At 38.9% G+C, this 14,055-nt stretch overlaps 1 protein-coding gene across 3 annotated transcripts in view; it reads left to right on the top strand.

Moving 5' to 3' along the window:
- The window catches only part of LOC139444212 (uncharacterized), a 73,268-nt gene that overhangs the window by 11,898 nt on the left and 47,315 nt on the right, over positions 1-14,055 (top strand). For all 3 annotated transcript variants that reach the window (XM_071225125.1, XM_071225124.1, XM_071225123.1), the window contains exon 2: positions 1,430-1,515. In XM_071225125.1, coding sequence (XP_071081226.1) covers positions 1,430-1,515 — 86 coding nt within the window. The remainder of the gene's footprint in view (positions 1-1,429; positions 1,516-14,055) is intronic.

Genomic DNA, 14,055 nt, shown 5'->3' with positions numbered 1-14,055 from the left:
CAAGTTCCACAGCACTTTCATGGGAAATGATAAAGTGCATGGTCCCAAGCTACATATGCTTATTGTAAGAGGCGATGATATGGATCTGGTGGTCAGGCTCGGTGACTTGGTTCATAGTCACTGTATCCCAATGGCATGGATCAATTAATGTCCATGATGTCAATTACTGGATTGCATGGCCCAGACACACTTGTCATAAGCTGGAATATTGCTGAGTGCTGCGTTAAACACCGAACAATCAATCAGACAATGACACCAAGAAACCAAGACTCATGCTGGGTGCTTCTCTCCTTATACTGAACAAAAAAAACTGGGGGATCATGAATGATTTTGGGAATATTTTTTGTAGTGAAGACTGCGCACACAATTTCATAAAACTGCTCATATCCCAAAAGATATTCATGATCCCTAACTTTTTTGTTCAGTATATATGCAGGAATAGAAATTAATTTATATTTTTATTAGTTCGTAAAAATGATCTGCATGAGTTGCATCTTTGATTAAGTGAGAGTGGTTGTCCTCAAGGAAATGTCACTAGTCCTTCCTGAATTTTACTAGTCTCCGACTAGTGGACATATACCATGGAGCATATATATCTGATCTTTCAGTTGAGAGGGACGAACTGTTGGCCATGTGTGCCATGGTGTCAAGGATGATTGGGCTTGTGAGGTAGTTCAGTGACTGGTGTATGTGGTCAATATTCGGAATATCTTGGTTTGATTCTCGAACAGTTAAGACATACATTTGCCGTACTTGATGACCATGACTGAAATACAGCCCCGAGAGAGATGTGAGGCCTAAGTGCTCTCTTGCCATGCTTGCTGGCCCCTCCTCAAAACTGTCATTCCTGTTTCTGGAAATGCTTCAAAAGTCTGTGTATTTATGAACCAAGGTAAAAGGTTATCTTGGGTTAAGGATAGACTATTTCTATTTCCTTTTCAGGTTGGCACGAGGAATGTTTGTTTGGGACAGATCAATTTCACGTTAACACATGTAGACTATTTTAGCAACTGTAAGTGACAATTTTACCCATTATACACTTATAATCCCTGCTTTCCTCTTGCTGCTTATTATTCTCAGGGTGGGGCTGAATAAATTTCTTTATTTTTTCTCAATGCATATTTTGGTTCAAACAAATGTCATAAGAGCACCACAGATGATGACATTGTTGACCCCTTATCTATATTAAGGTCAAGGTCATTGAGGTGAGATGTTTCTTGGTGTTTGTAGAAGAGCTTTATAAAGTCTGAAAAACCTCTCATGGGCAGATCCATGTCTATGATACGCCCACCTACCTTCACTTTCCATGAAACATTATACAAGCAGAGGCACTAATACATTTGGAGGAAAAATGGGCCCTATGTCGTCTTATCCATCTTATTCTTTATCCAAACATCAGGCTGTATGTCGCTCAATTTATATATTTCAGGTGGGTGTTTAGCTCCTCGACAATAGAAGATTTAGTCAAGAAGAGGTTGGATGACCGACTGCTTGCCATCAAACCTACATTTTTAGGTGAGTTGACGGCCTTGCAGCTTGTACCATGTTGTCCTTGAATATGTGGTAAACTGGATACATGCATACATACAGCCCACTTGCTCTACTTTTACAACACTTAGTGAATATACACAGGTTTTAGTTATACACAGCTGCAAACCTGCTTATGTAGTTTCTCATACAATCCCTGAAACGAATATCCGAAAACTCCAAGTCTATATTTCTTCAGTCTGAAAATGAAGAGCTTTTTCTGGCTCTATTTTTATTGTATATACTACTCCAAAAAGCTAAGGAACACTCAATTCTTACAGAATTCGTGTGTTCTTAACTTATTTTGAGTAGTACTGTATTTGATCTATTAAACGTCCTGCTCCAATATGTACCTCCTGACGAACTTTTAGACTAATCTGTAAGTAATCTTTATAAGCACCCCCTACTAAGACTGAAACATTACATGACTGAGTATATTTACTTGTGTATAATAAGGATTTGTTTTCATAAAACAGAAGAGCATATAGGGCTATATAATTGCCTTGTTACTATTATTGATAAGTTTTACTTACATCAACGTTTGAACAAAGTTTTTTAACTATCGTTCAAACTCTGAAAACTTAACATTGCCTTGCAGTCACTTACTGCAGTTCAAGCATTCAGTGTTTCTTGAATCTGCATCGTAACCATGGTGATGAGGATGAACAAACATTTCAGCCCAGGTCTATCAGCATGTAAACCTGTAGTCACTCCAACATGTATGTAATGTTGATAGCAGCTGACCCAGGCTGTTGCTGGTGGTGGCAGAAGACCACTTGAGAGGTTATCTCCAGATACACACAAACATGGTGGTGCTGATACTACGAGTCTGTGTCAGAGTGACCCGAGAGGGGGAGAGCAGCACATGTGTATGTCATTCACTTTATTGGGATACAAGTGTGCCACAGTTACATTATAAAGCAGGTCCTTGAGGTATACTCCTACAGGAATCTTGGGACCCTCTCAATTCCTTACATTAGAGTGAAGGTCTGATGTTTTATATTTGCTATTCAGGGGGTAGGGAGGAAGAGCCTGAGATTATTGAAGAAAAAACATGTCCTGGAAAATACTGTTGGAAATTTAGTTTTCCACAAGTTATTCCAGAAAAAATACATTGTTCGCTGGAAAAGCTGGATGTCTTGAATAGAAATGTTTTGTGAAGCCAAAATGTTAACTTCTTCTTTTGGAGAGAAAACAGTTATATTTCTTGGAGCAGTGGCCAAACACATACTCTGTCACAACCAACATCCCACGTAACATGTCTTTTTTCATATATACATGGACCCTTTCTCATCGATACATTTTCCTTACCGCTTGGCTTTATTCAAGATCATGATCTGAACTCCAGAGCGTTGCAATGCACCAGTATTCTACAAGCAATCCTCTATACTCAGTTTAGATGGAGGAGGAGGTTTGCTGTCATTGGGGAACTGTAATTTGTTTGAAGAGAAAATGTTTATTTGAGAATATTATGAAGGATTATTCCAAATGTTGCTTGTGAGCAGTACTGAAGAACTGTTGGCAGTGTAAGGTTTTACATACACAGGGGATATAATTTAAACAGGAAATACAGCAGGGTTGTGAATGCTAAGTAGACATTTATTCATTAAGTTGATACAAAAATTCAATTGTCTCTCCAATTGTGTTGGTGGCATCACCAGCTGATTGCTTGGTTTGTTTTTGGAGAAAACAGCACAAGTTAATTCCTTCTTGTATAACAGATCAAGTCACCAACATTTACAAACTCAGAGGAAAATTATTTGTATATGGCATGTGTATTAAACTATGTATAATCTTGCTTTCAAATATTGATCGAGATAAGTTGTATGCAAGCAGTACATACTGGAAGGTATGATAAGCATATTGTCTTTGAAGTGGACCATATATTTATCACTGACATAGTAGGTGGACATATTCAAGTGGAGAATCATTCTTGGTTGAAAGTGTGCTGTCTTAAAACTGACAACAGAGATTAAGTTGAAAGTGAAGTGCAGATATGACTGCAGTCACATAAACTTGGAGATATCCGTTACCTATATGAATGTGTAGAGCTGTCAGATTACTTGATAAGACATGCTTCCAAAGAACATATGTTCATGAATAGTGAATGTTTACATGGCTCTTCAGTTATATTTCTTAGTACTGTCAACCCTTGTTAAGCAGATTCTACTGATCTAGAAAAATTGCTCTCAAGGTACAAAAAGAACTCATTAGTTTGGATCCTGCTAGTCTGGAAACTGCCCTTTGGAGATTTCAAGATAGGTCTGGTCCCCAGTAGTTGACTACCAGTAGTTAAAGGGTCTGGTGGTCGGGCTTGGTGAAGTTTTCAGAATGTGTCATTGTACCCTTACCACATGTGATGATGCTTATAATATAACGACTGGTTGTCAAGAGCTAGACAAGAGTTATGACGGGTAGATAAGAAGGACCCATGTCACAGTGCCTGATCCGGACTCAGGTACCAAATTTCATCTGTAATCAGCCACACAATCAACATTTTGTCTTTTTGTCTCAGCATCATCTTTGTTCAAATATAACCAGATACTAGTGGTGTAACGATACAGCGATACAGTATTGTATCCCGATGCACAGCCCACGATACGATGCATCGATTTGGAAAGCATGTATCGCGATACATACGATATTTTCATACCACAGTTTTACTTACCGTATTTTCTTGAGTATAGTGAGCACTTTTTAAAAAAAAACACAGCTGTGTGGAAGGGGGTGTGCATTATACAAGAATTAATGAGTTTTGATGTTTTTTCCCCCCATGGAAAGACATTACCATTACCGTGTGCAAGTAACACCGGAAATACCATGTCAACAAATCCATACTGAAGTTCGCAAATTATTTATGTAATTACACTGTCTGGCTATAAAAAGTGTTCTTTGTATATCTGGACTTATGTTTGTAACTTATTTCTATAATTTTATTCAAAATTCCTTTTAATATTGTTTTAATTAATTTCGGCGAAATCATGTGTGAAGCGATCGGAAGATCGCACAACTCACCGTTATTAACAGCAACCACGGTCAGATTACTGCTATTGACGCCTTGAAACGAGTGAGTGAGTGAGTATGGTTTTACGCCGCTTTTAGCAATATTCCAGCAATATCACGGCGGGGGACACCAGAAATGGGCTTCACACATTGTACCCATGTCGGGAATCGAACCCGGGTCTTAGGCGTGAAGAGCGAACGCTTAAACCACTAGGCTACCCGACCGCCCCTCCTTGAAACGAACTTTAGTTGACAGAGAATGGATACATGTAACATAAATGCCATACTTTGATTTGTTAAAAGTCATATTTGTTTTTGTTGGACGATTCTATGTCAACACGTAATTCTCGCGATCACGCGATCACGTGCAAGGGAGCCTTGACGGTGACTGGTCAGACTGGTTCCATGTAAAAATTAAAACCCGGCAAGAGCGATCAGCTGCTTCGCTTAGGGTTATTATTATTTTAAATATGTTTAGTAAAATCTGCATATAGATTAACAAGATATTGGAATATATTATTCCTGATAAAAGAATAGTTTCAGATACAACTTTTGCTGATCCTTGCATTAAAATCCTGTAAAGTTATATCATTGGGTGTGTCTTGACCGAATCACCAGTAGATTCCAAGAAAACGTGTGTACAGCTGATTGCTGTGTCCGGCTTAGTTTACGAGAAAATACACAAGGTAATCTTAATCCCTGGATATAAAACAATGCCTAGATGAACAAAAAATACAATTTAAACGGTAAATCAACATGTCTGGTGATTTTTTATCTCAAATTTCGAATTTGTACTGACAAAGTTTCTCATCACCCGTTCGTTTGCCGGATTTCGCTGAAGGGGTATGGTGTAATTTTTTTCTGCGCATAATATTCAAATTTCTTTTTTTCCAAAATATTGAACCCGCTAGAGGGGGGTGAGCTTTATACATGGGTGCGCACTATACTCAAGAAAATACAGTACTTTTAAACATGAAATACGTTTAACAGTTTCAAAGCCAGTTTGTTGTTTCAGTAAAACATACTGTATTGCTGACAATTTGCTATAACAGTAAAAAAACACCTTATATCTTCTTCAACTGTACTTGTCACATCTCTTAGAGAGCAGAAAGACATCAACTTGGTTTAGCTTGTACCAGTAAACACTGTATCGTGATAAGTATCGTATCGCAACCCTCCTGTATCGTTACACCTCTACCAGATACTGTACTGTTTGTCTTTGTCTGAAATTGAAGAGAACTGAAGATGTGAGTTACCTCCCCTGGTAAGGTATTCAAGTCCTTGACATTGGGCTCAATTCCATCTCAGCCTTACCCCGCTCTCATACTCAAGTTTCTGTCTGAGCCCAATTAAAGACCTGGTTATAGTCTGTGAGCCAGATTAGTGGACATATGTCCATCTTTGCATGGTGTTAAATGATACTGCTTCAGATTTGCTGTGCAGCTTTCAACAACCCCAACTCTTGAACAATATGTACATCTAGATAAACTATCCTTACGGAATGTAGTGCTTATTGTTTACCATGGTCAGATTTTGAGAACTTGTATTAAAGGTGTATCCAGAATGTCAATCACACTGTTTTATGTCAAGTTAATTGTATGGATTTGCACGATATATATCACTTATCAACTCAAACCCATAGGCCACTTCACAAGTAACTTTATGCCAAAGGAGTTCCCTTATTGACAAAAGGTAACTAATAAGTGTCATGTCTCATGACTATATTGAATGACCCTTCAGAGCAGGGGCAGTGGGGCTTGATAGTAACGTAGTGACACGCCTGGGGACAGACAGCGATGTTGAATAGTCTATAGAAACATGTCCTGTGTAGCTGATACTGTGTAGCCACAGACTGCAAAACCACACAATATGGCGACCTAGACCATTTGTCTAGACTGATTTGTAGAACTGAAGCTTTTATGGATAACAACTTCTTTATTGTTGAAAAAGTTGATATCTTGATGTTCTCCAAACTTTTATTTTATTTGAAAAGATAAGGGAGTATTCAGAGAATTTCAGAAGATGTTTCCTGTTGTGTTTTATTATAAGTACTGCATATTAATACAACAAGGCACATTGTGAAATAACAGTACTGTAAACACATGATATCTACATCATGTACATGCAGCATATTGTCACAAATAAATATTTGTTCTGGTATTGTTCCTAATATTTACATGTACGATTACTCTCTTCACATAAATTAGAAAAAGTTAAAACTTCTGTTTTTGCATGCAGCAGTATTTCAGCTATTGGACATCGGCCTTCTAATAATTTAGTCTGGAGCAAACAATCCAGTGTTTGATAAAGTAAACAACAATGATAATGATAATATGCAATCACACTAAGTCACCAAGACTGACCACCCAATCCATTTGGTCGCCATTTACCAAAGCATAGGTTGGGACCTATTCTAATCTGGAATCCCAATGCAGTCATCATCCACCATGACAAGTTGGTAAGGATGTACAAACATCTTTCTTTGTCTATCCTTGAGTGCCTTGGTTATGTTGTGTTTCGGGATCACACTCAGCAACATTTAACTTGCCTGCAGGGTTGATGTTTGAAGGTAGATAATATATATGGATGTTTTTCTGGAAAATGTACAGAAAAATTACATACTTTTGAAAAAGAAATCTCACCGAACCTGTCTCTAGGTCATGATTAGCATGTGAACCTTGTGTTGTATTTCAGTAGAGATCAAACTGTTCCGATCATAAACCTCAAGGTTGTCACATTGGACCAATGCAGTGCTAGCAGATTTATGAGAACATTCACTCCAGCCTCAATCTCATCTGTAGAGAACAAAAAATACAATACCAGGTTTAGTGGCCTGATACAGGGCTGTTAATGTTGCATTATGGTTTTTCTCAGGCATAAGGTGAGATTTGTTGTCAGTTCGTGCACCATTTGCCTGTCTGGCTTTGACCTGGCTTTCATGAGCTGTCAGACAGATTTCAACATGGTCGCCAGGACTTGCATCAGAACATAATTAGAACGAATTAATTGTGTATTGGGTTCAACTGATTTTCTAGTCAAGAATAGAACAATAAAGCCTCAAGCCATCTGGATAATGTTATGTACTGGATCACATTACCCTGGTGTGCAATCGGTTGATTCCTATCTTTAATCTTATGATTCATGGACATGCTCCTTCTGTGCTGTTGGGATGACAACTGTCTATCATGAAATATTGAGTTATTTCTTTAGCTTTGTCCACAATTTCTATTTGAAATGACAATTAATTGCTGTATGTTTTTAACATGTTTAAGGCAGATTTAGTTTAAAATAAATACTTCCATATTTTGTGTTTTTATGTAGGAATAAACGTAAAAACCTGTGTGCATACTGTGTAAATCTGTTTAGCGTAGTAGATTTACGCAAAGTGTGCACACATATTGAAGTCGTTATTGTTAAATCCTGCAATGATATAGGTGGTATTTTGATTATTGTGGAGTAAAACTACATTCTATCCCCCGAAAAGAAATCTTGAAACATGTTAAAATGGTCTCTATGTAAGGTTTAGAAAAGATTGGTTGAATGACTATGTTTGACTGTTTTTCTAATTCCCTAAGGGGGAAGAAATGTTAAACCTTTGTATATTGTTTTTGTGGAACTTTGTGTATCAGGATATATTGTATTGATTCATGAACAATGCACAGCCTATGTGTTGTGATAATGAACCAAAGTACATGTTAGTGGTGGCAGCAACTTGAGCATACATTGACTAAACAGGCACTAGTTGTTTGGGATGGTGGGCTGGACTGGTGGTGAAAGCATTTGCTTGTCATGTTGAAAATAAGGGTTCAATTCCGTGTGGGTATCATGTGATCGCGTGAAGCCCATTTCTGGTGTCCCCCACCGTGATATTGCTGGAATATTGCGAAAAAGCAGGGTAAAACCATCCTCACACTAGTAGTTTGATTATGTTTGGATTATAATTGTACCAGGTGTTTGGACATTTGTAACAGTAATGGTAGCTCAGCGACAGATGGTCAGTTACAAACTTGATACATCATTAAATTCAGTAAAAGTTTGTGATTGTAGACCAAGTTGGATTTCTGCCTTGTGTTGTTTGATGCTGGATCTCTGCCTAGATCAGGCTGGTTTGTGAGGACAAACCCCACTTGTAACGTGGCTGTTTGTGTCAGTTTTGTCTGTTCATTTATATAAATATTTTCCTGAGTTTATGCATGGCATGTGTGGGCAACACTAAACACATTTCACCAACATTACTGTATAGATTTATCTGTTTTATGTTAACCTAAATTGGCTTTCAAATATTCATTGCCCCTTAGTGAAAACTTAAAAGGGTGCAATATTGCCATGAGCTCTGTGTAGGTCCCAACGTGGTGCTGTTACAGCTTAAAATTATATAGTGGATGATGATGGTGATGTTGGTGATGACGATGTTGCTATGAGCTCTGCATAGGTCCCAACATGGTGCTATTACAGTATATAATTATATAGTGAATGATGATCGATGATGGTGATGATGATGATGTCGGCGATGACGATGTTTGCCATGAGCTCTGCGTAGGTCCCTACAGTATATACTTATATAGTGGATGATGATGATGATGATGATGATGATGATGATGATTTTTCTTATATTCAAGATGTATACCTGCTCACTTTCGGGTGTGTATGTACAATAACATTACCTTAATTTCTTTTTAAACAAAAAAATGAGAAGCTTTTAAATGTTGTGAGGGAGCCAAAGAAGAATTGAATTAAGAATTAATTGTAAGTAAGGTGTAAATTATGCTTTAGCATCACAGTAAGGTCCTGCTGTCGACAACATGAATGTACTTAATATGTGATGTTCGTGTGGTCTGGGTCCCTAAGGCCACACTACATGCCAACTAACCCTCCATCCATGTATACCGCCGCCATGGTCTAGTGGTAGAGCATCTGCCCGGAGAGTGGAAGGAGTTGGGAACTCATTTCAGTATTTTAGTAGGTGACAAAAGGCAAGTATTGAAAGTCTTGCAGGCAGTTTATTTGAAGTAAGGTATTCTGGTAAACATGGTATAGGGCCAGAATAATTGAGCTTCTTGTGTTTGTATTGGTTAAGATATCAAGAGAAAGGGTGCAAAATATATTCAAACATGTTGTCACGTTTAATTTGTAATATAATTTAACCAAAATACAAAGAATGTTGCAGAAAATCCAATTTTTTACTCTAATGCAATTTATTAATATTTTTAAATCTGTGAAACAAGAAAGTAAGATGGGCAGATCTGAGGAATGCCAAGACTTTCCTGTCAGATTATTGCCACAAACCAAAGAGGAACCAACTGTAAGACTACAGGCACTACCAGTGGCTGCAATGGCTAACACATGTTATATTACTCTGTCTTACACAGGGCCAGGGTTTATGGCTGCAAGTGTGATACGTTACGCCTGTGCTATACAGGGTTAGGACACGCTGCTAATGTGGTGTAAACATGTCCCACCTCAGCACAAATAATGTGTATTATCCAGTGATGTTGACACAAAAAATGCTGTTTACGATTTGCTGTGGAATGTTATTCCTGAAGTCAGTGTGGGCAAAGTTAGTCTGGTATGGAAACAAGACCGAAACAATATATTCATGAACTGTGATGCATTAAAGTGTTTACCAACCTGGATGCAGATGCTATTCTGAGAGTTTGATAATCATGGGGATTGGAGTGAGTGATTTAGTGAGGATGGTTTAACACAGACTTTAGCAATATACCAGCAATATCGAGGTTGGGGACACCAGAAATGAGTTCATGCATTGTGCCCATGTGGGGAATTGAACCTGGGTCTTCAGTGTGAGGGGAGGTCGGGTAGTCTAGTGGTTAAAGTGTTCGCTCATCACGCCGAAAACCCGGGTTCGATTCCCGACATGGGTACAGTGTGTGAAGCCCATTTCTGGTGATCCCCGCCATGATATTGCTGGAATATTGCTAAAAGCGGCGTAAAACCATACTCACTCACTCACTCTTCAGTGTGATGAGTGAATGCTTTATCCTCTGGGCAGACCCACTGCCCCCTCATGAGGATTTGAACCTTAACCACTAGATCTGTAGGCAATAGAATAAACTGGGTATCAGTAATGCCGTTGTGTTGTGATCTACATGTGGAAACTTAGACCTGTGTAGTACCCTAGGATACAGCAAATATAAGTGGAGACAAGAGTTGGAATATATTGTGTCGGAGTGGCTGTGATTTAAATAATTTAAATGCCATGTGTTGGAACATTTATCTGTAGTGTGACATACCGGAGATGAAGGTAGAGTGTAACATCTGCAGCAGACCAGGTAACTGTAGCGTGACCAGATAACTGTAGCGTGACCTACCAGAGATGAAGGTAGAGCGTAACACCTGCAGCAGACCAGGTAACTGTAGCATGAGATACCAGAGATGAAGGTAGAGCGTAACACCTGAAGCAGACCAGGTATCTGTAGCGTGACCAGATAACTGTAGCATGACCTACCAGAGATGAACGTAGGGTGGAAGACCTGTAGCAGACCAGGTAACTGTACCGTGACCAGATAACTGAAGATGACCTACCAGAGATGAAGGTAGAGCGTAACACCTGAAGCAGACCAGGTATCTGTAGCATGACCAGGTAACTGTAGCATGACCTACCAGAGATGAAGGTAGACTGTAACTCCTGTAGCAGACCAGGTAACTGTAGCGTGACCTACCAGATATGAAGATAAGGTGTAACATCTGTAGCGGACCAGGTATCTATAGCGTGACCTACCAGAGATGAAGGTAGAGCGTAACACCTGTAGCGTGACCAGGTATCTGTAGCGTGACATACCAGAGATGAAGGTAGAGTGTAACACCTGTAGCAGACCAGGTATCTGTAGCATGACATACCAGAGATGAAGGTAGGGTGTAACACCTGTAGCAGACCAGGTATCTGTAGCGTGACCTACCAGAGATGAAGGTAGAGCATAACACCTGTAGCAGACCAGGTATCTGTAGCGTGACCTACCAGAGATGAAGGTAGAATGTAACACCTGTAGCAGACCAGGTATCTGTAGCGTGACATACCAGAGATGAAGGTAGGGTGTAACACCTGTAGCAGACCAGGTATCTGTAGCGTGACCTACCAGAGATGAAGGTAGAGCATAACACCTGTAACAGACCAGGTATCTGTAGCGTGACCTACCAGAGATGAAGGTAGAATGTAACACCTGTAGCAGACCAGGTATCTGTAGCGTGACCTACCAGAGATGAAGGTAGGGTGTAACACCTGTAGCAGACCAGGTATCTGTAGCGTGACCTACCAGAGATGAAGGTAGAGCATAACACCTGTAGCAGACCAGGTATCTGTAGCGTGACCTACCAGAGATGAAGGTAGAGCATAACACCTGTAGCAGACCAGGTATCTGTAGCGTGACCTACCAGAGATGAAGGTAGAGCATAACACCTGTAGCAGACCAGGTATCTGTAGCGTGACATACCGGCAAGTCTGACAGGTAGTTTGCTGATGGATATCTTCAACATATCTGCTGTGTGTTGAGCTGTGAAAGTGTAGGAAGTGTTCCCTACTGTGTCAAGGATAAATACTCCTGGAGGCATATGGACTAATGTATGGATCCCAAACACTGAACACAACATTGTTTCTTGATATATTGGATATACGATTCCGTCAGTTCTGAATGATCAGTTGTCTACAAAGCCTTTTTGTGAGCTGAACTTACCAATACTGTTCTAACACTCATAACATGTATCTGGTGAAGCATGCAGATCTAGTGTATATTATCTCTATATTACCATGAGAGAATATCATCGTTGCTTGTGTTTGTTACTCAATGATAGGGGGCAGTTGTCTTAATAATATATTATATTCTACTCCACTTTTGAAAAAAGTTCCTTTTACTCCAGCGTGGCCAGTCGAGACAGTGACAGTTCCACTTTTATGACACTGTGTGTATATGACTCATTATGAAGCTTAATGTAGCCGAACATTTTTTTAAGATTTGCAAGTCTGACTTTAAGAGTTATGATCGCGACATGAACCTGTGAAGTACAGTAAAAGCGTGTGAGGACTTACAAAGCTTGTTTGACTAGTAATTTAGAAAAAAAGACAATAAATCAGTCACTGCATGCTTTTTTATGGTGTCTTTCTTTGAACTTTGGAACGTATTATTTTGTCCATGTGAAAAAGCCTCTCACTTTTTTTTTTTTGTTATTACTGTTTGTGGTTGATTATGTTGATACTAACAAAATTGTTTTCCAGTCGAGATTTGATATGCACTTCCTGCTGGAAAGAACTAGATTCAAGCAAAATAGTAATACCATATTCGACGTAATAAGAGCCCGCTCACGGCAATATTTGCTAATATATTGGCTAGTGAACAATCCCAATTAGCACACCTTCCGATTTATCAACGTACACAAGACTTATTTAATGGCGTATATTATACACACTTGTATGTTATATGCACCCTTAATTATGGTCAGTTAAATTCTGGAAAAATATATCTGTCATATATAAACAATTCAGGCTGTCAGCATAAACCACGAAATTTATCTTTCAACTCTGTCTGTTTCACCAAAATAATATTCTAATAAGAGCCCCCTATTTCTAATTTTGAGAGTTCCCAGGGTGCTTATTATGTCGAATACGGTAATTCTCATTTAGGAAAAGAAGCTTTAGTGGTGATTGGGTCCAGTGCATTTTTCACATAATGGTACATCTTAGACCAGTTGTTTATTCGCTATCTGCTAGTTATTAAAACTGTCAACACATGCTTTTGTCTTTTGGTTTAAGAATGTCCATAAATAATTTGTCCTAAATAAAAAAAATAAGACCTATGAGTTGGCATGTCGTTCCATACCTCTACCACTGTTGTAAGAGGTTGCGAAATACTGGTCATGTACTAGGTTTGATTTTGGTAAATCAAGGCACGAAGTATTTTATATCTCTGTAAAAAGGTCAGGTTATAGTGCTGTAAGTAAACACATCCACACTCGGTATATGTATTGGTTAGCAAAGTGGGTCACCCCGAGGTGGCAGTTGGTATATGGAGTATGTGCCTTTTGCCTCATGGGCTGTGCTGATTGTCCCACTGTTGCAATAGTAGGCTTGTCTCAGTGTGATGACGGCCAAATGCGGGGGATCACTGTGAGTGTGGGTGTTTGTTGCAGGTAGTGCTGATATGTTAGGGGCCCCCTGAGGTAAAATGATCACCCTCTGCAATAATGATAACATACTGGCAAACAGGAAAATATTTAAGGATAGCTGTCACATTTGTTTGAGTGAGCTTGCAAGTACAGTAAACTATGTTTATAGTGAACACATTTATAACGAACTGACGGATATAACAAACTAGATTTTTGTCTCCTCAATTTGCTGTGTAGATGCTGTATATATGGTTATAATGAACAACGGTTATATTATAACAAACTGAAATTAGTGGTCCCTCTGAGTTCGTTATAACCATAGTTTACTGTAGTTTATTGTGGCAGATAATTTTGTTATAAAACCATCAGAATAAAGTCCATGTTTCTGAATTTGTTTCATTATATCTGCCT

The sequence above is a fragment of the Haliotis cracherodii genome, unplaced genomic scaffold, assembly GCF_022045235.1.
Source record: "Haliotis cracherodii isolate W230 unplaced genomic scaffold, xgHalCrac1.p SCAF_5, whole genome shotgun sequence".
In the NCBI taxonomy this organism is placed as follows: Eukaryota; Metazoa; Mollusca; class Gastropoda; order Lepetellida; family Haliotidae; genus Haliotis; species Haliotis cracherodii.
The sequence above is the reverse complement of the archived record's forward strand: the minus strand, read 5'-3'. Positions and strand labels throughout refer to the sequence as shown.